The sequence below is a fragment of the Mobula hypostoma genome, chromosome X1 (assembly GCF_963921235.1).
Source record: "Mobula hypostoma chromosome X1, sMobHyp1.1, whole genome shotgun sequence".
Classification (NCBI taxonomy): Eukaryota; Metazoa; Chordata; class Chondrichthyes; order Myliobatiformes; family Myliobatidae; genus Mobula; species Mobula hypostoma.
In genome coordinates, this window is record NC_086128.1 from 66,043,374 (window position 1) to 66,068,065 (window position 24,692).

Below are 24,692 nucleotides of genomic sequence, written 5' to 3' on the forward strand. Positions count from 1 at the left end.
GTAGTTTATTGCAAGGAGTTTGTGTACAACAGACTCCATGCTGTAATTACGTAGGGTCCCGTTGGAACTGTATCGGGAGTATTGTGCGCAGGTGCCGTCTCCTAACTAAAGCATACATGGAAGCAGTAAAGGCTTGTGGGATTGACTCCTGGCAAGGTAGAGTTGCCACCTGTAACAAGACAAGTCAGGCAGGGCATACACTCTCGATGTTCAGCTGAAATATTCAAAGTTCGCGCGGGATTTGACAGGACAATTGCAGGTTTAACATAGAGCAACATAGAACAGTACAGCACAGTACAGGCCCTCCGGCCCACAATGTTGTGCCGACCCTCAAACCCTGCCTCCCATATAACCCCCCACCTTAAATTCCTCCATATACCTGTCTAGTAGTCTCTTAAACTTCACGAGTGTATCTGCCTCCACCACTGACTCAGGCAGTGTATTCCACGCACCAACCACTCTCTGAGTAAAAAACCTTCCTCTAATATCCCCCTTGAACTTCCCACCCCTTACCTTAAAGCCATGTCCTCTTGTATTGAGCAGTTGTGCGCTGGGGAAGAGGCGCTGGCTATCCACTCTATCTATTCCTCTTATTATCTTGTACACCTCTATTATATCTCCTCTCATCCTCCTCTCCAAAGAGTAAAGTCCCTTAATCTCTGATCATAATGCATACTCTCTAAACCAGGCAGCATCCTGGTAAATCTCCTCTGTACCCTTTCCAATGCTTCCACATCCTTCCTATAGTGAGGTGACCAGAACTGGACACAATACTCCAAGTGTGGACTAACCAGAGTTTTATAGAGCTGCATCATTACATCGCGACTCTTAAACTCTATCCCTCGACTTATGAAAGCTAACACCCCATAAGCTTTCTTAACTACCCTATCCACCTGTGGTTTGCCTTGGTCTTGTGCCTAGATGCAGCGACGGACAAAGAAATGGCAGATGGACAGGAGTGCCGGGAAGTGTAAGGTCATGCACTTCAGGCTGAAGAAGAAGAATCGTGAACTATTTTCTAAATGGAGAGAAAATGTTAAAATCTGAGGCGCAAAGTAACTTTGGAGTCCTTGTGCAGGATTCCCTGAAGATTAATTTGCAGGTTGAATCGGTGGTGCAGAAGGCAAAATGCAGTGTCAACATTTATTTTGAGAAGAGCAGAATGTAAAAGCAGGGATGTAATGTTGAGGCTTTATAAAGCACTGGTGAGGCCTCACTTGGAGTATTGTGAGCAGGTTTGGGCCCCTCATCTTGGAACGGATGTGCTGAAACTGGAGAGGGTTCAAAGGAGGTTCAGGAAAGTTATTCCAGTCATTGAAAGGCTTGTCGTATGAAGAGCATTTGATGGCTCTGGGCCTGTGTTCACTGGAATTCAGAAGAATGAGGGATGACCTCATTGAAACCTACCGAATGGTGAAAGCTCTTGATAGAGTTGATGTGGAGAAGATGTTCCCTATGGTGGGGGAATCTAAGACCGGAGGAGGCATAAATCCTGAGAGGCAGGATTTATGAACTTTTGGAGAGACATAATATGATTAGGAATAGTCAGCATGGCTTTGTCAAAGGCAGGTTATGCCTTTCGAGCCTGATTGAATTTTTCGAGGATGTGATGAAATACATTGATGATATAGCAGTAGATTAGATTAGATTATGAGGACACTCAGTCCTCTTTTATTGTCATTTAGAAATGCATGCATTAAGAAATGATACAATGTTCCTCCAGAATGATATCACAGAAACACAAGACAAACCAAAACTGAAAAACTGACAAAAGCCACATAATTATAACATAGTTACAACAGTGCCAGCAATACCGTAATTTGATAACGAACAGACCATGGGCACGGTTAAAAGAAAAAATGTATATGTAGTGTATATGGATTTCAGCAAGGCTTTTAATAAGGTACCCCATGCAAGGCTTATTGAGAAAGTAAGGAGGTATGGGATCCAAGGGGACATTGCTTTGTGGATCCAGAACTGGCTTGCCCACAGAAGGCAAAGAGTGGTTGTAGACAGGTCATATTCTGCATGGAGGCCGGTGACCAGTGGTGTGCCTCAGGGATCTGTTCTGGGACCCCTACTCTTTGTGATTTGTGACTTGGATGAGGAAGTGGACGGATGGGTTAGTAACTTTGCTGATGACACAAAGATTGGGGGTGTTGTGGATAGTGTGGAGGGCTGTCAACGGTCACAGCGGAACATTGATAGGATGCAGAACTGGGCTGAGAAGTGGCAGATGGAGTTCAACCCAGGTAGTGTGAGGTGGTTCATTTTAGTGGATAAAATATGATGGCAGAATATAGTATTAATGGTAAGACTCTTGGCAGTGTGGAGGATCAGAGGGATCTTGGGGTCTGAGTCCATAGGACACTCAAAGCTGCTGTGCAGGTTGACTTTGTGGTTAAGAAGGCATACGGTGCATTGTCCTTCATCAATCGTGGGATTGAGTTTAGGAGCCGAGAGGTAATGTTGCAGCTACATAGGACCTTGGTCAGACCCCACTTGGAGTACTGTGCTCAGTTCTGGTCGCCTCACTACAGGAAGGATGTGGAAACCATAGAAAGGGTGCAGAGGAGATTTACAAGGATGTTGCCTGGATTGGGGAGCGTGCCTTATGAGAATAGGTTGAGTGAACTTGGCCTTTTCTCCTTGGAGCGATGGAGGATAAGAGGTGACCTGATAGAGGTGTATAAGATGATGAGAGGCACTGATCGTGTGGATAGTCAGAGGCTTTTTCCCAGGGCTGAAATGGCTAGCACGAGAGGGCACAGTTTTAAGGTGTTTGGAAGTAGGTACAGAGGAGATGTCAGGGGTAAGTTTTTTACGCAGAGAGTGGTGAGTGTGTGGAATGAGCTGCCGGCGACAGTGATGGAGGTGGATACGATAGGGTCTTTTAAGAGACTCCTGGACAGGTACATGGAGCTTAGAAAAATAGAGGGCTATGGGTAACCCTGGGTAATTTCTAAGGTAGGGACATGTTCAGCACAGCTTTGTGGGCCGAAGGGCCTGTATTGTGCTGTGGGTTTTCTATGTTTCTATGACACAGCCACAGAATAGAGAAGGCAGCATATTAGAGTGGAGATGAGGAGGAATTTCTTTAGCCAGAGAGTGGTGAATCTGTGGAATTTGTTGCCGCAGGCGGCTGTGGAGGCCAAGTCGTTGGGTGTATTTAAGGCAGAGGTTGATAGATTTCTGATTGGTCAGGGCATGAGGGGATACGGGGAGAGGGCAGGAGATCGGGGCTGAGAGGGAAGATGGATCAGCCATGATGGACCAAATGGCCCAATTCTGCTCTTGTATCTTGTGGTCTTATGGATCTCCAGTGTCAAAGTAATTCCGAACAGAGTTGAGAAAGAGGGCGGCGCATCCTTGGAATTCTGTAGTCAAGAGTGTTATGGAGGTTCAGTCGGTTGGTGTCTTTTAGGTGGCAGGGTTAGAGAGTAATCTTTTCAGTACAACTTTCCTTTGTTAATCCCAGAATTATGTTGGCTCAGGACAGGACTACTGAGACATAATATATTAGTTCGACCATTCAGCCCATCGAGTTTGCTCCATTGTTCCATCAGGGCTGATTTATTATCCTTCTCAACCCCATTCTCCTGCCTTACCCCTACCCCTTGACACCCTCACTAATCAAGAACCTACCAATCTCCGCTTTAAATATACATCCTCTCCACATCAACTCTATCTAGACCTTTCAAAATTCGATAGGTTTCAATGAGATCCACCCCCACTCCTCATTCTTAAGGCTGATTTATACTTCTACGTCAAATCGACGCCGTATCTAGCCGCGAACCCTACGCAGAGCCTATGTGGATCCCCATGCCGTAGCCTGACGTGCACCTCTGCCAAAATGTAACTACGCGTCGCGGTAACGCAGACTGCAACAGCTGTGATTGGTCCGCCTGGTAGCGTCGCATTTCCTCCTACGCTGCAATAGCTTCCCATTGGGCGACTGAAGGGCAGGGAAGGAACTCTGGCTGCAATGCTTTCCATAAAGCTTTACAGACCTCCGAAATTATGGAGGACGCATTTCGCTTTCACGGAAAAAGACGCTCGCTTTAAACTTGTTTATCCCGAGAAAGACTACCATGACCATGAAGCCTTGCGCGGGCAGGTGTGTGCGCGAATTGCAGAGCGACGCGGACACACCAACGCACAAGTATAAATGCTCCCAACAGCGTAGCCCACTTGCGTAGGCTGGTATGCACAGGTATAAATCAGCCTTTAGAATCTCCAGTAAGTACAGACCCAGGGCCATCAAGTGCTCCTCGTGCGTTAACCCGTTCATTCCTAGAATTATTCTTGTGAACCTCCTCTGTAGCCTCTGCAATGCCAGCACGTCCTCCCTAAGATAAGCTACCTGGATCTGCTTGCAATACACCGAGAGTTGGGGTGTTAAGGTGGAGATACGTCCCTACCAGAGGAGGTGTGAGACGCTCCTTCCCTCCGCTAGCCTGCAGGTCACCCTTGGGCAAGGTGTAGCACCTGCTTAGCCCCCCGATCGGGGTCAGGTGAAACCGTGGGGTCAGGTGGTGGATGGTCGTACGAGCAGCCGGTACAGATCACAAGTCCTGGTGATGTGACCACTGACGCCGGGCAGACAATCTCTAAATCATAATTGCTTGTAAAGACACTGCACAGAAGAAGGTAATGGGCAAACCACTTCTGTAAAAAAAAAAAAAATTGCCAAGGGCAATCATGGTCATGAAAAGACCATGATCGCGATCTCATATGACACGACACATAATGATGATGTCAATTGACACTGCGCATAATGATGACTTCAAGTGTGGTCTGACCATTGCCTTCAGATCAAGTTCTGGTCTTATAGTTAATTCTGTTTTTGTGTCTTTGCGTGTGTATATATCTATATATTTGTTGTGTTGTGGGCTGTGGTGACGAGTCAAATTTCCCTGGTCGCAGATTAATAACCCGGACATGAGAGTGCAGATACTGAAGGACTTTGTGAAGCAGCATTTCCCAGCGACGCCTCTCCTCGACTACGCGCTGGAGGTGGAGAAGATCACTACCTCCAAGGTAAGGAGCTAATCTGGGTCCACAGAAACCCGGCGGGCGCGCTGTCCGGCCGTTGATTTGGAGTGGGTTCGTTATCAAACTGTGTTCGCGGTACCGGACCCTGAGATCCGTCTCCCTGAAACACCACGAAACAAAGAATACATCAAACCCCCAGTGCCCAATAGAAACAGGGGAAAAAAATCACGCAGACAGCAAGAAAACGAGGGAAAAACGCACAGAATAGTAGACATCGAACCACAGAGTCCTTGACACAGTTTACTCCCACTCTTTGGGTCTGAGCAAACCTCAGTGACATCCTTCGGACAGTTCACGAAACACTACCCTTAGTTCTTCTTTCACAGATGATTCTGCTGCTAAACTGTGTGCTTTTGGGACCCGTGATTTACATTTTGATGGTTCCCAAAGAGTGGGGATAAGCGAGCCTTGGGCGGGCCGACGGGTTGTGACTAGAGGCAGAACCCAAAGGTTGATGCCTGTACCTCAGCCGTTTATGGTCTTTGTCGTTAACAACTTGGGTCAAGGGACCTAAATGTCATATCTCTGAGGACCTAACGTGGTCCCGGCATATCGATGCAATTATGAAGAAGGCAAGACAACGACTATACTTCATTAGGAGTTTGAAGAGATTTGGTATGTCAACAAATACACTCAAACACTTCTATAGATGTACCATGGAGAGCATTCTGACAGGCTGTTTGGTATGGGGGTGGGGGGGAGAACTACTGCACAGGACCGAAAGGAGCTGCAGAGGGTTGTAAATTCAGTCAGCTCCATCTTGGGTACTAGCCTACAAAGTACCCAGGACATCTTCAGGGAGCGGTGTCTCAGAAAGGCAGCGTCCATTGTTAAGGACCCCCCAGCACCCAGGGCATGCCCTTTTCTCACTGTTACCATCAGGTAGGAGGTACAGGAGCCTGAAGACACACACTCAGTGATTCAGGAACAGCTTCTTCCCCTCTGCCATCAGGAAGGAGGTACAGAAACCTGAAGACACACACTCAACGATTCAGGAACAGCTTCTTCCCCTCTGCCATCAGGGAGGAGGTACAGGAGCCTGAAGACACACACTCAACGATTCAGGAACAGCTTCTTCCCCTCTGCCATCAGGGAGGAGGTACAGGAGCCTGAAGACACACATTCAACCATTCAGAAACAGCTCCTTCCCCTCTGCCATCAGGGAGGAGGTACAGGAGCCTGAAGACACACACTCAACGATTCAGGAACAGCTTCTTCCCCTCTGCCATCAGGGAGGAGGTACAGGAGCCTGAAGACACACACTCAACGATTCAGGAACAGCTTCTTCCCCTCTGCCATCAGGGAGGAGGTACAGGAGCCTGAAGACACACACTCAACGATTCAGGAACAGCTTCTTCCCCTCTGCCATCAGGGAGGAGGTACAGGAGCCTGAAGACACACATTCAACCATTCAGAAACAGCTCCTTCCCCTCTGCCATCAGGGAGGAGGTACAGGAGCCTGAAGACACACACTCAACGATTCAGGAACAGCTTCTTCCCCTCTGCCGTTAGATTCCTAAATGGACATTGAACCCGTTAACATGGCCTGACTTTTTTAATAAACATTATTTCTGTTTTTGCACGATTTTTAATCTATTCAACATGCGTGTACTGTAATTGATTTATTTATTATTCGTATTTTATTTATTATATTTTTTTGTTCTATATTATGTATTGCATTGAACTGCTGCTGCCAAGTTAACAAATTTCATGACACATGCTGGTGATAATAAACCTGATTCTGATTCTGATATTTCCAAGTCTGCTGTTGATTTTGGGAGTTGGGTGGTGGGGGGAAGCAAAAACACTAGGTGGGATCTCAGGGAAGGATGTAAAGGGGCTTCGGAGGTGAGCAAGAGCTCGACAGATGTCGTGCAAGGTGGGAATTACGAAATCAGAATCAAGCTTAATATCACCAGCAAATGTCATGAAATTTGTTGTTTTGTAGCAGCAGTACATTGCAATACATATTAAAAAAAACTATTATGTTACGAGAAGGGAAAAAAATATATTTATGTATTTATAATTTAAATTAAGTAAATAGTGCAAAAAGAGAACAAAAGAAAATAGTGAGGTAGCGTCACTGTCCGTTCAGAAAACGGATGGCAGAGGGGAAGAAGCTGTTCCTGAATCATTGAGTGTGTGTCTTCAGACTCCTGTACCTCCTCCCTGATGGCAGAGGGGAAGAAGCTGTTCCTGAATCGTTGAGTGTGTGTCTTCAGACTCCTGTACCTCCTCCCTGATGGCAGAGGGGAAGAAGCTGTTCCTGAATCGTTGAGTGTGTGTCTTCAGGCTCCTGTACCTCCTCCCTGATGGCAGAGGGGAAGAAGCTGTTCCTGAATCGTTGAGTGTGTGTCTTCAGACTCCTGTACCTCCTCCCTGATGGCAGAGGGGAAGAAGCTGTTCCTGAATCGTTGAGTGTGTGTCTTCAGGCTCCTGTACCTCCTCCCTGATGGCGGAGGGGAAGAAGCTGTTCCTGAATCATTGAGTGTGTGTCTTCAGACTCCTGTACCTCCTCCCTGATGGCAGAGGGGAAGAAGCTGTTCCTGAATCGTTGAGTGTGTGTCTTCAGACTCCTGTACCTCCTCCCTGATGGCAGAGGGGAAGAAGCTGTTCCTGAATCGTTGAGTGTGTGTCTTCAGGCTCCTGTACCTCCTCCCTGATGGCAGAGGGGAAGAAGCTGTTCCTGAATCATTGAGTGTGTGTCTTCAGACTCCTGTACCTCCTCCCTGATGGCAGAGGGGAAGAAGCTGTTCCTGAATCGTTGAGTGTGTGTCTTCAGACTCCTGTATCTCCTCCCTGATGGCAGAGGGGAAGAAGCTGTTCCTGAATCATTGAGTGTGTGTCTTCAGACTCCTGTACCTCCTCCCTGATGGCAGAGGGGAAGAAGCTGTTCCTGAATCGTTGAGTGTGTGTCTTCAGACTCCTGTACCTCCTCCCTGATGGCAGAGGGGAAGAAGCTGTTCCTGAATCGTTGAGTGTGTGTCTTCAGGCTCCTGTACCTCCTCCCTGATGGCAGAGGGGAAGAAGCTGTTCCTGAATCGTTGAGTGTGTGTCTTCAGACTCCTGTACCTCCTCCCTGATGGCAGAGGGGAAGAAGCTGTTCCTGAATCGTTGAGTGTGTGTCTTCAGGCTCCTGTACCTCCTCCCTGATGGCGGAGGGGAAGAAGCTGTTCCTGAATCGTTGAGTGTGTGTCTTCAGGCTCCTGTACCTCCTCCTTGATGGCAGAGGGGAAGAAGCTGTTCCTGAATCGTTGAGTGTGTGTCTTCAGGCTCCTGTACCTCCTCCCTGATGGCAGAGGGGAAGGAGCTGTTCCTGAATCGTTGAGTGTGTGTCTTCAGACTCCTGTACCTCCTCCCTGATGGCAGAGGGGAAGAAGCTGTTCCTGAATCGTTGAGTGTGTGTCTTCAGGCTCCTGTACCTCCTCCCTGATGGCGGAGGGGAAGAAGCTGTTCCTGAATCATTGAGTGTGTGTCTTCAGGCTCCTGTACCTCCTCCCTGATGGCGGAGGGGAAGAAGCTGTTCCTGAATCGTTGAGTGTGTGTCTTCAGGTTCCTGTACCTCCTCCCTGATGGCAGAGGGGAAGAAGCTGTTCCTGAATCGTTGAGTGTGTGTCTTCAGGCTCCTGTACCTCCTCCCTGATGGCAGAGGGGAAGAAACTATTCCTGAATCGTTGAGTGTGTGTCTTCAGGCTCCTGTACCTCCTCCCTGATGGCAGAGGGGAAGAAGCTGTTCCTGAATCGTTGAGTGTGTGTCTTCAGGCTCCTGTACCTCCTCCCTGATGGCAGAGGGGAAGAAACTATTCCTGAATCGTTGAGTGTGTGTCTTCAGGCTCCTGTACCTCCTCCCTGATGGCAGAGGGGAAGGAGCTGTTCCTGAATCGTTGAGTGTGTGTCTTCAGGCTCCTGTACCTCCTCCCTGATGGCAGAGGGGAAGAAGCTGTTCCTGAATCGTTGAGTGTGTGTCTTCAGGCTCCTGTACCTCCTCCCTGATGGCAGAGGGGAAGGAGCTGTTCCTGAATCACTGAGTGTGTGTCTTCAGGCTCCTGTACCTCCTCCCTGATGGCAGAGGGGAAGAAGCTGTTCCTGAATCGTTGAGTGTGTGTCTTCAGACTCCTGTACCTCCTCCCTGATGGCGGAGGGGAAGAAGCTGTTCCTGAATCGTTGAGTGTGTGTCTTCAGGTTCCTGTACCTCCTCCCTGATGGCAGAGGGGAAGAAGCTGTTCCTGAATCGTTGAGTGTGTGTCTTCAGGCTCCTGTACCTCCTCCCTGATGGCAGAGGGGAAGAAACTATTCCTGAATCGTTGAGTGTGTGTCTTCAGGCTCCTGTACCTCCTCCCTGATGGCAGAGGGGAAGAAGCTGTTCCTGAATCGTTGAGTGTGTGTCTTCAGGCTCCTGTACCTCCTCCCTGATGGCAGAGGGGAAGAAACTATTCCTGAATCGTTGAGTGTGTGTCTTCAGGCTCCTGTACCTCCTCCCTGATGGCAGAGGGGAAGGAGCTGTTCCTGAGTCGTTGAGTGTGTGTCTTCAGACTCCTGTACCTCCTCCCTGATGGCAGAGGGGAAGGAGCTGTTCCTGAATCGTTGAGTGTGTGTCTTCAGGCTCCTGTACCTCCTCCCTGATGGCAGAGGGGAAGAAGCTGTTCCTGAATCGTTGAGTGTGTGTCTTCAGGCTCCTGTACCTCCTCCCTGATGGCAGAGGGGAAGAAACTATTCCTGAATCGTTGAGTGTGTGTCTTCAGGCTCCTGTACCTCCTCCCTGATGGCAGAGGGGAAGGAGCTGTTCCTGAGTCGTTGAGTGTGTGTCTTCAGACTCCTGTACCTCCTCCCTGATGGCAGAGGGGAAGAAGCTGTTCCTGAATCGTTGAGTGTGTGTCTTCAGGCTCCTGTACCTCCTCCCTGATGGCAGAGGGGAAGAAGCTGTTCCTGAATCGTTGAGTGTGTGTCTTCAGGCTCCTGTACCTCCTCCCTGATGGCAGAGGGGAAGAAGCTGTTCCTGAATCGTTGAGTGTGTGTCTTCAGGCTCCTGTACCTCCTCCCTGATGGCAGAGGGGAAGGAGCTGTTCCTGAATCACTGAGTGTGTGTCTTCAGGCTCCTGTACCTCCTCCCTGATGGCAGAGGGGAAGAAGCTGTTCCTGAATCGTTGAGTGTGTGTCTTCAGACTCCTGTACCTCCTCCCTGATGGCGGAGGGGAAGAAGCTGTTCCTGAATCGTTGAGTGTGTGTCTTCAGGTTCCTGTACCTCCTCCCTGATGGCAGAGGGGAAGAAGCTGTTCCTGAATCGTTGAGTGTGTGTCTTCAGGCTCCTGTACCTCCTCCCTGATGGCAGAGGGGAAGAAACTATTCCTGAATCGTTGAGTGTGTGTCTTCAGGCTCCTGTACCTCCTCCCTGATGGCAGAGGGGAAGAAGCTGTTCCTGAATCGTTGAGTGTGTGTCTTCAGGCTCCTGTACCTCCTCCCTGATGGCAGAGGGGAAGAAACTATTCCTGAATCGTTGAGTGTGTGTCTTCAGGCTCCTGTACCTCCTCCCTGATGGCAGAGGGGAAGGAGCTGTTCCTGAGTCGTTGAGTGTGTGTCTTCAGACTCCTGTACCTCCTCCCTGATGGCAGAGGGGAAGGAGCTGTTCCTGAATCGTTGAGTGTGTGTCTTCAGGCTCCTGTACCTCCTCCCTGATGGCAGAGGGGAAGAAGCTGTTCCTGAATCGTTGAGTGTGTGTCTTCAGGCTCCTGTATCTCCTCCCTGATGGCAGAGGGTAAGGAGCTGTTCCTGAGTCGTTGAGTGTGTGTCTTCAGGCTCCTGTACCTCCTCCTTGATGGCAGAGGGGAGGAAGCTGTTCCTGAATCACTGAGTGTGTGTCTTCAGGCTCCTGTACCTCCTCCCTGATGGCAGAGGGGAAGAAGCTGTTCCTGAATCGTTGAGTGTGTGTCTTCAGGCTCCTGTACTTCCTCGCAATGAGAAGAGGGCATGTCCTGTGTTATGGGGGTCGTTAATGATGGACGCCGTCTTTATAAGGCACCGCTCCTTGGCGATATCTTGGATACTACGGAGGCTGGTGCCCGTGATGGAGCTGACTAATTTTACAACTCTCTGCAGCTTCCTTCGGTGTGTGCAGCAGCTCCACCATACCAGACGGCGATGGAGCCCGTCAGAATGCTCTACACGGCACGTCTGTAGAAGCTTTCGAGTGCTTCCGTTGACAAACCAAACCTCCTCAAACTCCTAATGAAATACAGCCGCCGTCTTGCCTTATTTATGGCTGCAGCGGTACGTTGGGACCAGGTTAGGCGCTCGGGGATGTTGACGCCCAATTTAAGACCATCGGTGAATGGTAACTGCTACTTTTGTTTCAGAAACCAAATCTCATCCTGAACGTTGACGGCTTTATTGGTGTTGCAATGGTCGATCTGCTGAGGAACTGTGGTGCATTCACAAGGTGGGTATTTTTCTGACTTTGTTAAATTATCTCGTTCAGATAAAAACAAAAACACAAAATACTCCGCTAATGCTGGCGTAAGTGTCCCTACACCTCCTCTCTTGCCACCATTCAGGGCCCCAAACAGTCCTTCCAGGTGAGACAACACTTCACTTGTGAGTCTGTTGAGGTCATCTATTGCATTCGGTGCTCCCGGTGCGGCCTCCTCTACATCGGTGAGACCCGACGCAGATTGGGGGACCGCTTCGTCGAGCACCTCCGCTCCGTCCGCCATAACAGACAGGATCTCCCAGTAGCCACCCACTTCAACTCTGCTTCCCATTGCCATTCAGATATGTCCATACATGGCCTCCTATACTGCTATGATGAGGCTAAACTCAGGTTGGAGGAGCAACACCTCATATACCGTCTAGGTAGTCTCCAGCCTCTTGGTATGAACATAGAATTCTCCAACTTCCGGTAATTCCCTCCCCCTCCCTTCCCCTATCCCTATGTCACTCTGCCCCCTCCCCCAGCTGCCTACCACCTCCCTCGTGGTTCCGCCTCCTTCTACTACCCATTGTGTTTTCCCCTATTCCTTCTTCACCTTTCCTGCCTATCCCCTCCCTGCTTCCCCTCCCTCACCCCTTTATCTTTCCCCTTACTGGTTTTTCACCTGGAACCTACCAGCCTTCTCCTTCCCACCCTCCCCCCACCTTCTTTATAGGGCCTCTGCCCCGTCCCCTGACAGTCCTGACGAAGGGTTCCGGCCTGAAACGTCGACCGATCGTTTCCACGGATGCTGCCTGACCTGCTGAGTTCTTCCAGCTCGTTCAGATAAAGATTTTTTTTTTAAAAAAGGCTTTCGTTTTTATACCACTTCTGTAGTCAGATGTCCCACTGTGTCGCAGAGTCACTTAAATACTTCTAAAGGCTGCGTTATTTGTTAAACCAATTTTTTATAATATTGGGAGCCACAGTGGCGGTTTAGCCCGACGCTGTTAGTGCTCGGTGACCCGGCGCTGTTTGTACGTTGGTTGGCTGGAGTTGTTCTCCGATCTGGGCAATCTCTGCTTGCAAGCGTTTCATCGCCACGCGAGGAGATGTCGCCGGCCGCGCAGTTCGATTGTGGTGTCGTGTTCTCCTCCCCACCGAATGCTTGGCCCTTGTATACTTTTCAATCAGCTGACTGGTCGTAGAGCGGTGTGACCGAATTCGCCAGGGGAATCAGTGAAGCTCATGGAGCACGCAGCATGCTAGAGGCTTCCCGGAATTCCGCGAGCAACTCTGCAACCAGACGCGCAGACCTCGATCCCACTTGGGAGCACCCGGTGCGGGCAAAAACTCCAGCGGACAGTGCACCGCGTCCGGCGACGAGACTCCCCTCCCTCCCTCCTCGCATCACAGTCGGGTTTCCGTGGTGATGACCAATCAGCTGATCGATATGCGTAGGCCTTCGGTGGCGGGGGGTGGGGGACGCCGCGCAATCGAACAGCGCGTCGGCCAGGAGACGTTGGCAAGTCAGGATAGCCGAGCTCGGAGAACGGCTCGGCCCAACCATCGATCACCTGAGCAACTTTCTTCCGAGCTACTTCCAGTTTGAGCGCCTTCTGGTTCCCAGAGACGCACCGGGCGTTGGCGGGTAAATGGTCCTGCGATTGGGCTGGGGTTAAACAGGCTGGGTGCACCTCAGAGGGCCGGAAGGCCCGCGAGAAGCTGGGGGGCCATCTTTTGATGTTTGCCCCCCCCCTGGGGTGGGGAGAGACATGTCGGGCAGAGAGGCCCCTTCTCTGCCGCGCCTTGTGTTCCCGTGCTAGGCCTAGGACAGCTCATCCAACGTGTTAACACCCAGGAATTTAAAAGCTTCTGACCCTCTTCCACCAGCCAATTTCCTCCCCACCCCCCCCCATGCAGACTGGTATATGTGCCACCCCCCCGCCCACCTTACCCTTTAAGCTCTTTAGTTTTGTTTGAGGATGAGGGAGGGGTGGTTGTGGCACTTGACCGCTGCCTTGTGTGGGACCAAACAGCTCCTCGTCCAGTAGTGCCTTGGCTTTACCTCTCCGACCCACCTGGCTTCACCCGGCACCTTCTGTCTATCCCCCTCCCTTCTCTTTCCCCCCACCCTCCATCTTTTCACTCTGGCGCCTTCCCCCTCCCTCTCCAGCCCCGAAGAAGGGTCTCGGTTTCGAAACGTCGAGTGTTTACTCTTTTCCACAGGTGCTGCCTGGCCTGCTGAGTTCTTCCCCCCAGCGTGGAGTATTGCTTTCACCTGTCACTTTCTATCTCTCCTCCCCCCCCCCACTCCTCCTTATCCCGGTGTTATTTCCCCCTCCCTCTCCGGTCCCAAAGCAGGGTCTCGGTCTGAAACGTCGACTGTTTGTTAATTAGCGTCGACGCTGCCTGGCCTGCTGAGCTCCTCCAGCATTTTGTGTGTGTGTGTATGTGCTGCTTTGGTGACATGTACTTTGACAGTAAAGATCTCCCTCCGACACCACCCCTGGCCGGGCGTCCCATGCACCCGCTACTCTCTGTTTAAAAAAAACCTACCTGTAACACTGCCCCTCTCATACTTTCACCCAGACGCCTCGGCCTGTAACATGATGGCGTGAATATCGATTTCTCCTTCCAGTACGAAAAGAAATTCCCTCCCCCAACCCCTCCTGTACTGCTCCCTCTTCGAGCTTGCTTAACATCTCCCCCTGCTGCTCTTCCTCCTTCCCTTTCTCCCACGGTCCACTCTCCTGTCAGATTCCTTCCCCTCCAACCTGCCTTCGCCTATCACCTTCCAGCTAGCCTCCATCCCCTGCCCCCCGGCTTCCTTATTCTGGATAATTCCCCCACCCCCTTGCCATTCCAGTCCTGAAGAAGGGTCTCGGCCCGAAACGTCGACTGTTTATTCCTCTCTGTAGATGCTGCCTGACCTGCTGAGTTCCTCCAGCCTTTTAACATTTAACCATATTAACAATTACAGCACGGAAACAGGCCGTCTCAGCTCTTCCAGTCCTTCTAGTTGTGGGTATGTGTTTCTCTGGATTTCCAGCATCTGCAGAATTGGGTTTAGTATCACCGGCACCTGTTGTGTGATTTGTTGTTATATAGCAGTGGTACATTGCAGTACCTAATAAAAAAACCGTGAATTCGTGAATTACAGTAAGAAGTATATACAAACAAGAGAAAACCTGCAGGTGCTGGAAATCCCCCTCTCTCCCGGTTCCACCTCTCACCTACCACCTTGTACTTCCTCCTCCCCGCGCCCCCCCCCCCCACCTTGTGGCTCGGTCTTCTCACCTTTATCTCTCCAGTCCTGACGAAGGGCCTGGGCCCGAAACGTCGACTGTTCACCCTTCTCCGTGGGTGCTGCCCGGCCTGCCGAGTCCCTCCGGCGATTCTGTGCCAAGAGCGTGCCCCGGCCTCTGCAAGGACTTCCCGCGCGTGCGTGTGCTCGCCCGCGGTCCGACCCCGCACCCGAATGAGGTCTGAGGCCTTTTACTGACTGATAATCTGGTTGTTCTGTGCAGGGAGGAAGCTGATGAGTACGTGGAGATCGGAGCTCTTAATGGAATCTTCGTTCTCGGCCGGAGTATGGGTTTTATTGGTGAGTTAGTTTGAGCTATTAAACCGTACACTTTCACCATTTTAAATCGTTTTGACTTACTAAATCTCTTTGGTTTTTCACCGATCCCTCGCTCTTCTCTTTGTGGAGAATTACTCTGGTTTTCCTTCCTTAAGTCAGAGGTGTGACCACTCCAGTTAATCCACCCACATCACTTTGCAGCCTCATTCTTCCTTTCGCCATTTTTCAGGAGCTGGGACGTCATGTTGAAGGCGTATCCCTACCTACAGGGAAGATTAGATTAGGTTATGAGGACACGCAGTCCTCTTTTGTTGTCATTTAGTAACGCATGCATTAAGAAATGATACAATATTCCTCTGGTGTGATATTACAGAAACACAGGACAGACCAAGACTGAAAAACTTAACAAAAACCACATAGTTATAACATATCGCAAACACGAGGAATTCTGCAGATGCTGGAAATTCAAGCAACACACATCAAAGTTGCTGGTGAACGCAGCAGGCCAGGCAGCATCTCTAGGAAGAGGTACAGTCGACGTTTCGGGCCGAGACCCTTCATCAGGACTAACTGAAGGAAGAGCTAGTAAGAGATTTGAAAGTGGGAAGGGGAGGGGGAGATCAGAAATGATAGGAGAAGACAGGAGGGGGAGGGATGGAGCCAAGAGCTGGACAGGTGATTGGCAAAAGGGATATGAGAGGATCATGGGACAGGAGGCCCAGGGAGAAGGAAAAGGGGGAGTGGGGAAACCCAGAGGATGAGCAAGGGGTGTAGTCAGAGGGACAGAGGGAGAAAAAGGAGAGAGAGAGAAAGAATGTGTGTATAAAAATGAACAACGGGTGGGGTAGGAGGGGGAGGTGGGGCATTAGCGGAAGTTAGAGAAGTCAATGTTCGTATGAAGGGTCTCGGCCCGAAACGTCGACTGTACCTCTTCCTAGAGATGCTGCCTGGCCTGCTGCGTTCACCAGCAACTTTGATGTGTGTTGCTAGTTATAACATATAGTTACAACAGTGCAACAATACCATAACTTGATGAAGAACAGGCCATGGGCACAGTAAAAAAAAGTTCAAAGTCCCTCGAAAGTCCCACATCTCACGCAGATGGGAGAAGGAAGAAAACTCTCCCTGCCATGCCCGACCACAGTCCGACTCTGAGTCGTCTGAAAACTTCGAGCCTCCGACGTTGAGTACCGAGCACCATCTCTGCCGAACGCTTCAACCCCAACTTCGGTCGCCAGCAGCAGGCGAAGCCGGGGATTTTGGGGCCTTCCCTCCGGAGATTCTTGATCGCACAATAGCAGTGGCAGCGAACCGGGCATTTCAGAAATTTCTCCAGATGTTCCTCCGTGCTTCTTCATGTCTGTCTCCATCAAATCAGAATTGTGCACAGCGTCCTACTTACAAATACGATTATCATTTCACCGGAGCGCTGCGCGCTCTGCGTCGCCATCTCCTCCTCCCCCGCAATGGATGTCAATGAGATCGAAAGAGTGCAGAGAACAGTTACAAGGGTGTTGCCGGGGCTAGAGGGCCTGAGTTTTTAGAGAAAGGCTTTTTGCACACCGGTTGGGCGCCCAAGTTGGCGCAGTCTGTCATTGACAAACGAGAAAATCCACAGATGCCAGAAACCCAAGCAGCGTGCACAAAGTGCTGGAGGAACTCAGCAGGCCAGGCAGGATCTGTGGTAAACAGTTGGTGAAAGACGCTCTTCGGTCGGCCGGGAACTTGATGATCTAACCAGCACATGGAGATGTCCGCGGGAGAATGCTGCCGACTGGCACATCCTCGGCTGCAGGAGTACGTGCTGAGGGACGCTCTGAAACTCGGTACAGCCACCGCAAGGGCCCGGTGGGGAAGGACCACGGTTTAGGGTTCTTCTCCCGCGGGAGTGGGAGGGGTCAGGGGCGGGGAGTATACCCCTCAACAATTGATGTCCTATAGACAGACTTCTGCAAGCATTCAACAAGGCCCCTTCACGGTATGCGTTCATCCCAGAAGAGTTGGGTGCATGGGATGTACGGTGCTCTGAATTGGGTTCAAAACTGACTTGGACATGGAAGATAGGACAGCGGTGTCACGATGTTTTATTATCATCAGAGGCCAAAGAGCAATTAGGTTATGAAGACACACAGTCCCCTTTTATTGTCATTTAGTAATACATGCATTAAGAAATGATACATTATTCCTCCGGTGTGATATCACAAAACACAGGACAAACCAAGACTGAAAAAACTGACAAAACCACATAATTATAACATATAGTTACAACAGTGTAACAATACCATAACTTGATGAAGAAGTCCGTGAGCACAGTAAAATTCAAAGTCTCTCAAATGTCCCACATCTCACGCAGACGGGAGAAGGAAGAAAAACTCTCCCTGCCATACCCGACCACGATCCGACTCTGAGTCATCCGAAAACTTCGAGCTCTGATCAGCTGTCCGACACCGAGTACTGAGCGCCATCTCTGTCCGAACGATTGGACCTCCTTCTTGGTCGCCAAAAGCAGGCAAGGCCGGGGATTTTGAGGCCTACCCTCTGAAAGATTCCCGACCACACAGTAACGACAGCAGCGAACGGGGGTTTCAGAAATTTCTCCAGATGTTCCTCTGTGCTTTCACGTCCATTCTCCATCAAATCAGAATTGTCCACGGCCCCTACTTAACAGATACGATATCATTTTTCACCGGAGAGCTGGGCACGCGCGGCGCACTGCTCTCTCTCCTCCCGCCTTTTGATAGGGGTATACAGAATTATGAGGGGTAAATGCCAGCAGGTTTTTTCCACTGAGCTCATTGGTAGAGGTGTACGAGATGATAGATCGAGTGGACAGCCAGAGACTTTTCCCCAGTGTGCAAGTAGCTGACACGAGGGGCCATAATTTTGAGGAGATTGGAGGAAGGTGTAGCGGGGGGTGCTGGAGGTAGTTTTTTTTCACACAGAGCTGGTGGGTGTGTGGGACGCACTGCCGGGGGTGTCGGTACAGGCAGATATACCAGGGGCATTTAAGGAAATCTGAGGTAGGTACACGGATGATAGGAGAATCTGAGAGAGGAAGGGTTAGAGTTGTTTTAGAAACATAGAAACATAGATAACAGGTGCAGGAGTAGGCCATTCGGCCCTTTGAGCCTGCACCGCCATTCAGTACGATCATGGCTGATCGTCCAACTCAGAACCCTGTACCTGCCTTCCCTCCATATCCCCTGATCCCTTCAGCCACAAGGGCCATATCTAACTCCCTCTTAAATATAGCCAATGAACTGGCCTCAACTGTTTCCTGTGGCAGAGAATTCCACAGATTCACCACTCTCTGTGTGAAGAAGTTTTTCCTAATCTCGGTCCTAAAAGGCTTCCCCTCTATCCTCAAACTGTGGCCCCTCGTTCTGGACTTCCCCAACATCAGGAACAATCTTCCTGCATCTAGCCTGTCCAATCCCTTTAGGATCTTATACGTTTCAATAAGATCCCCCCTCAGTCTTCTAAATTCCAGCCAGTATAAACCTAGTCGATCCAGTCTTTCATCATATGGAAGTCCTGCCATCCCAGGAATCAATCTGGTGAACCTTCTTTGTACTCCCTCTATGGCAAGAATGTCTTTCCTCAGATTAGTGGCCCAAAACTGCACACAATACTCCAGGTGTGGTCTCACCAAGGCCTTGTACAACTGCAGTAGTACCTCCCTGCTCCTGTACTCGAATCCTCTTGCTATAAATGCCAGCATACCATTCGCCTTTTTCACCGCCTGCTGTACCTGCATGCCCACTTTCAATGGCTGGTGTACAATGACACCCAGGTCTCGTTGCACCTCCCCTTTTCCTAATCGGCCACCATTCAGATAATCTGTTTTCCTGTTTTTCCCACTGTTTTTGTGACTATACGTGCTGGATTGTAACTCTATGTGCTGTGTGTGACTCTATGCAGAGTGTTTTACACCCTGGCCCCAGAGGAACGGTGTTTTGTTTAGCTGTGTAAACCATAAGATACAGGAGCAGAATTTGGCCCATTTGGCCCTTTGAGTTGGATCCGCCATTTCATCGTGGCTGATCCCATTTCCCTTCCTGCCGCAGTCTCCTGCCTCCTCCCTGTATCCCTTCATGCCCTGACCAATCAGGAACCTATCAACCTCTGCCTTAAGTATACCTGGCCGCCTGTGGCAACGAATTCCACAGATTCACCACCCTCCAGCTAAAAAAAATTCCTCCTCATCTCCGTTCTAAAAGAAAGCCCCTCTGTTCTGGTCTTGGACTCTCCCACCATGGGAAACATCCTCTCCACATCCACTCTATCTGTGTCCTCTGGTCCTAGACTCCCCCACCATGGGAAACATCCTCTCCACATCCACTCTATCTGTGTTCTCTGGTCCTAGACTCCCCCACTATAGGAAATATCCTCTCCACATCCACTCTATCTGTGCCCTCTGGTCCTAGACTCCCCTACTATAGGAAACATCCTCTCCACATCCACTCTATCTGTGTCCTCTGATCCTAGACTCCCCCACTATAGGAAACATCCTCTCCACATCCACTCTATCTGTGTCCTCTGGTCCTAGACTCCCCCACCATGGGAAACATCCTCTCCACATCCACTCTATCTGTGTTCTCTGGTCCTAGACTCCCCCACTATAGGAAATATCCTCTCCACATCCACTCTATCTGTGCCCTCTGGTCCTAGACTCCCCTACTATAGGAAACATCCTCTCCACATCCACTCTATCTGTGTCCTCTGATCCTAGACTCCCCCACTATAGGAAACATCCTCTCCACATCCACTCTATCTGTGCCCTCTGGTCCTAGACTCCCCCACTATAGGAAACATCCTCTCCACATCCACTCTATCTGTGTCCTCTGGTCCTAGACTCCCCCACTATAGGAAACATCCTCTCCACATCCACTCTATCTGTGCCCTCTGATCCTAGACTCCCCCACTATAGGAAACATCCTCTCCACATCCACTCTATCTGTGCCCTCTGGTCCTAGACTTCCCCACTCTTGGAAACATCCTCTCCACATCCACTCTATCTGTGTCCTCTGGTCCTAGACTCCCCCACTATAGGAAACATCCACTCCACATCTACTTTATCGAGGCCTTTCACTGTTCAATAGGTTTCACTGAGGTCAAGAATTCCGGTGAGCGGAGGTCCAGAGCCATCAGACGTTCCTGGCCCGTTAATGCTTTCATTCCTGGGATTGTTCTCGTGAATGCCCTCTGGACTCTCTGTGTCCTTTCTCAGACAAGAGGCCCCAAAACTACTCGCAACGCTCCCAAGTGAGACCTCACCGGTGCCTTACAAGGCCTCAACATCACATCCTTGAGCTCCCTGTGCACCGAGTCAGAGAACACGATTACAGTCCCTTCGGCCCATCTTGTCCATGCTGGACTATTACTCTGACTCGCTGCATAGACCTTCGCCCTCCGTACCCCTCCCATCCACGTACCTGTCCAAATCCCCCTTGAATGTCGAAATCGAACCCCCGTCCACCAGTCGCGCCAGAAGCTCGTTGCACAGTCTCACGGAGAGAAGAGGCTCCCCCCTCCTGTTCCCTTTAAACATTTCACCTTTCACCCTTAACCCGTTGACCTCTAGCTCTAGTCTCTGTGGTGGTGGGGGGGGGTGGGAAAGCCTGCTGGTATTTACCCCCCATCTCTACCCCCTCATAATCTTTAGAACCCGTGTACGGCTCTTGTTCTCGTCTCACCCAGCCTCTGGATTAAAAACCTGCGTGCGGTTGAATGACGGTAAACTCGAACCTGCCCGTCACGCGTCATGGGGTGGGTGGGTGTGCGTGCCTGTGGGTGTATTACAGCCCCAGTACCCGAAGGATTGTGCTCACTAACGTGCCCTTTAAATTCCTCTAGGACACTACCTGGACCAGAAGCGACTGAAGCAGGGTCTGTACCGGCACCCGTGGGACGACATCTCGTACGTCTTACCCGAGCACATGACCATGTGAACGCCAGGGGTGGCAATGAAAGGGGTCTTGGTGCAGAAACAACATCTCTCCCCCCCACCCCCATTTCCATTCAAACCCAACCCCGAAAGGTGTCTTTTCCCATCGCTTCCTTTGCACTGGAGCTCTTCGTAACGAGAGGGAGGGGGATAGGAGAAGGTCGAGAGGGAGGAGGGGGAGCGGAACTTTTTGCCCCCTCTGTAAAACTTTGGCGGTGTCCCTTTTAACGGTTAATTAATTGTACGCGTGCTGCTGGTGAACCCATTAGGGGATGGGGGGTATCTTGAGGCCGGGCTTGGCGTGGGTGCGCGCACGTAGCTTTCCAAACGCTGTGGCGGCCAGCCGAGAACCAGTGGCGGTAGTGCGACCCTTCTCCACGGGGAACGCAGCAGACCCCCGGGTGGGAGCAGGGGGAGGGGGGATTCCTCGGTTCTTTGGCGACGTTTAATCGTTTTAAAAATCTCAGATGAAGTGGGTGTTTTCTGTCTGACCCTTGGTGTCGGGAATGTGAATTCCCAAGCCCTGAGAAGTCAGGCGGGTTCAGCCTGTGACCTGAGCCAGGTGTAGCCGCCTTCCCGGGGCGTTGGGGAAGGTTACAACATCTCAATTTGCGTTTGCCTCTGGTGTCTTCCCATTCTTCAGCTGCCGGTTCGCGCCACCTTGTCCTGGGTCGCCCGTAGGCTTCCGAGAGCGCGGCCCTCGTGTCCTTCCTGCCTTCTTCACCCCGCCGTGGCCCATTTGCTTCGTGAGAGGTGGTGCTGGTGGCAGCAGCCTTGTGTTTGCTTGTCGGGAAAGATCGTGAATCCTTTAAGAAAAAACTGAAAGGCTGACGGATGCTCGCCGCAGATCGTAAACACGGGAGACTCTGCAGACGCTTGAAATCTGGGGAATCCAGCAGATCAGGCGGCGTCTATGGAAGGGGAAACCCAATTCCCCATTCTGGCTCCCCTCTTACCCCTTCTCCTTGCCTGCCCAGCGCCTCCCTTTCTCCCACGGCCCACTCTCTTCTATCAAAGTTCCTTTATCAAGACCTTTAAACTTTTCCACCTCTCAGCCTCCTAGTTCATCCGTCCCCCACCCACCTCCCCCCTCACCTGTCACCTGCCAGCTTGTTCTCCTCCCCCACGCACCTCCCCCCTCACCTGTCACCTGCCAGCTTGTTCTCCTCCCCCACGCACCTCCCCCCTCACCTGTCACCTGCCAGCTTGTTCTCCTCCCCCACGCACCTCCCCCTCACCTGTCACCTGCCAGCTTGTCCTCCTCCCCCACCCACCTCCCCCCTCACCTGTCACCTGCCAGCTTGTCCTCCTCCCCCACGCACCTCCCCCTCACCTGTCACCTGCCAGCTTGTCCTCCTCCCCACCCACCTCCCCCCTCACCTGTCACCTGCCAGCTTGTCCTCCTCCCCCATGCACCTCCCCCTCACCTGTCACCTGCCAGCTTGTCCTCCTCCCCACCCACCTCCCCCTCACCTGTCACCTGCCAGCTTGTCCTCCTCCCCCACGCACCTCCCCCCTCACCTGTCACCTGCCAGCTTGTCCTCCTCCCCCACGCACCTCCCCCTCACCTGTCACCTGCCAGCTTGTCCTCCTCCCCCACCCACCTCCCCCCTCACCTGTCACCTGCCAGCTTGTCCTCCTCCCCCACGCACCTCCCCCCCTCACCTGTCACCTGCCAGCTTGTCCTCCTCCCCCACCCACCTCCCCCCTCACCTGTCACCTGCCAGCTTGTCCTCCTCCCCCACGCACCTCCCCCTCACCTGTCACCTGCCAGCTTGTCCTCCTCCCCCACCCACCTCCCCCCTCACCTGTCACCTGCCAGCTTGTCCTCCTCCCCCACGCACCTCCCCCCCCTCACCTGTGACCTGCCAGCTTGTCCTCCTCCCCCACCCACCTCCCCCCTCACCTGTCACCTGCCAGCTTGTCCTCCTCCCCCACGCACCTCCCCCCCCTCACCTGTGACCTGCCAGCTTGTCCTCCTCCCCCACCCACCTCCCCCCTCACCTGTCACCTTGTCCTCCTCCCCCACCCACCTCCCCCCTCACCTGTCACCTGCCAGCTTGTCCTCCTCCCCCACGCACCCACGTTCTTATTTTTGGGTTGATAGGCCCCCTTCATGCGTCCTGAAGAAGGGTCTCGGCCTGAAATGTCGACTATTTGCGCCCCTCTGTGGACGCTGCCTGATCGGCTGAGATCCTCCAGCGTTCGTGTGTGTGTGTGTGTGTGTGTGTGTGTGTGTTTGATGATCTCCTGCAGGAAGTTTCCTTCTTGGCTGCCTTGATACACACGCCAGTCCTTTTTATTCTGTGCGGTCGAAACACCTCCACTAAAGCGGTGGGCGGTGGGACGTCCTGCCGAGTGTCTTGTCCGCTGAGAACACTGTTTTCGCGTCGCTCGGCTGACCAGCGGCGACGCGTTTTGCCGGCCGCCGTTCAGCCAGAGTGTTGACCCCCCCCCCCCCCCAAAAAAACACACCTTCCCTCGGGGGTCTGCCGTACGTCTTTCGTGCTGTTCCATCCCGACCCTTTTACCGTGCTGAGTTCCACGTGTTGTAGTAACTGTGTTAATGTGCGATTATTTAAGAACGGCAGCTCCTGCCTGATGTGTGTGATTTACGGATTTGCCGCGCTTGGTCCTTTTAAAAAAAAAATGAGCAGATTGGGGATGAAACGAAATTCCTGCTGAAGGGAACGGCAGGGTGGGATCATTGAAAGCTGCCTTCCCCTCGAAGGTAAACCGGTACTTCTCTCTATGTGCGCGGCCTGACGGGTTTTCTGCAAGGATGCCACGCCTCGACCTATCGTCCCAAAACGTGTCTGTATCTTAGTATAAATTAAAGTATGTAACTTATTGGCTTCGGCTTTTGTCTGTGTGGTTTTTTGACCTCGCGCTGGAACTTGCCTCTTGGGTCTCAAAAGCTTCTCGCCTCAGCTGCATATCCTTGGAGAGTCACAGATTCGGAGATTGTTTAATGTCATTTCCAGTGTGAACGACATAATCGTTACTCCGGATTCGATGGAGGGCAAGGAAACACACAAAAAGATAAAGAACACAATTCAAAAGACACAATAAATATAAATACATGGGATAGTTTACACACACAGATTGATTGTGTGTCCATAAAGTGAGGCTGGGCACAGGAGAGTCTGTACATGTAGTGACTCTGTCAGGAAATGATAAAGTGGTGGTGGTTGGGGGTGTGGAGGGGTGTGTCAGTGGGTGGTTGGGGGTGTGGAGGGGTGGGTCAGTGGGTGATTGGGGTGTGTGGAGGGGTGGGTCAGTGGGTGATTGGGGTGTGTGGAGGGGTGGGTCAGTGGGTGATTGTGGGTGTGGAGGGGTGGGTCGGTGGGTGATTGGGGTGTGTGGAGGGGTGGGTCAGTGGGTGATTGGGGGTGTGGAGGGGTGGGTCAGTGGGTGATTGGGGATGTGTAGGGGTGGGTCAGTGAGTGATTGGGGGTGTGGAGGGGTGGGTCAGTGGGTGATTGGGGGTGTGGAGGGGTGGGTCAGTGGGTGATTGGGGTGTGGAGGGGTGGGTCAGTGGGTGATTGGGGTGTGGAGGAGTGGGTCAGTGGGTGATTGGGGTGTCGAGGGGTGGGTCAGTGGGTGATTGGGGGTGTGGAGGGGGTGGGTCAGTGGGTGATTGGGGGTGAGGTGGGGTGGGTCAGTGGGTGATTGGGGGTGTGGAGGGGTGGGTCAGTGGG

At 51.7% G+C, this 24,692-nt stretch overlaps 1 protein-coding gene across 1 annotated transcript in view; it reads left to right on the top strand.

Annotated features, from left to right (window-relative positions):
• Positions 1–21,038, top strand: part of aclya (ATP citrate lyase a) — a 204,334-nt gene extending 183,296 nt beyond the window's left edge. Inside the window, exons 26-29 of the mRNA XM_063038010.1 lie at positions 4,927–5,040; positions 11,406–11,488; positions 14,989–15,065; positions 20,901–21,038. Coding sequence (XP_062894080.1) covers positions 4,927–5,040; positions 11,406–11,488; positions 14,989–15,065; positions 20,901–20,995 — 369 coding nt within the window. The 3' untranslated portion in view covers positions 20,996–21,038. The remainder of the gene's footprint in view (positions 1–4,926; positions 5,041–11,405; positions 11,489–14,988; positions 15,066–20,900) is intronic.
• Positions 21,039–24,692: the final 3,654 nt, after the last annotated feature.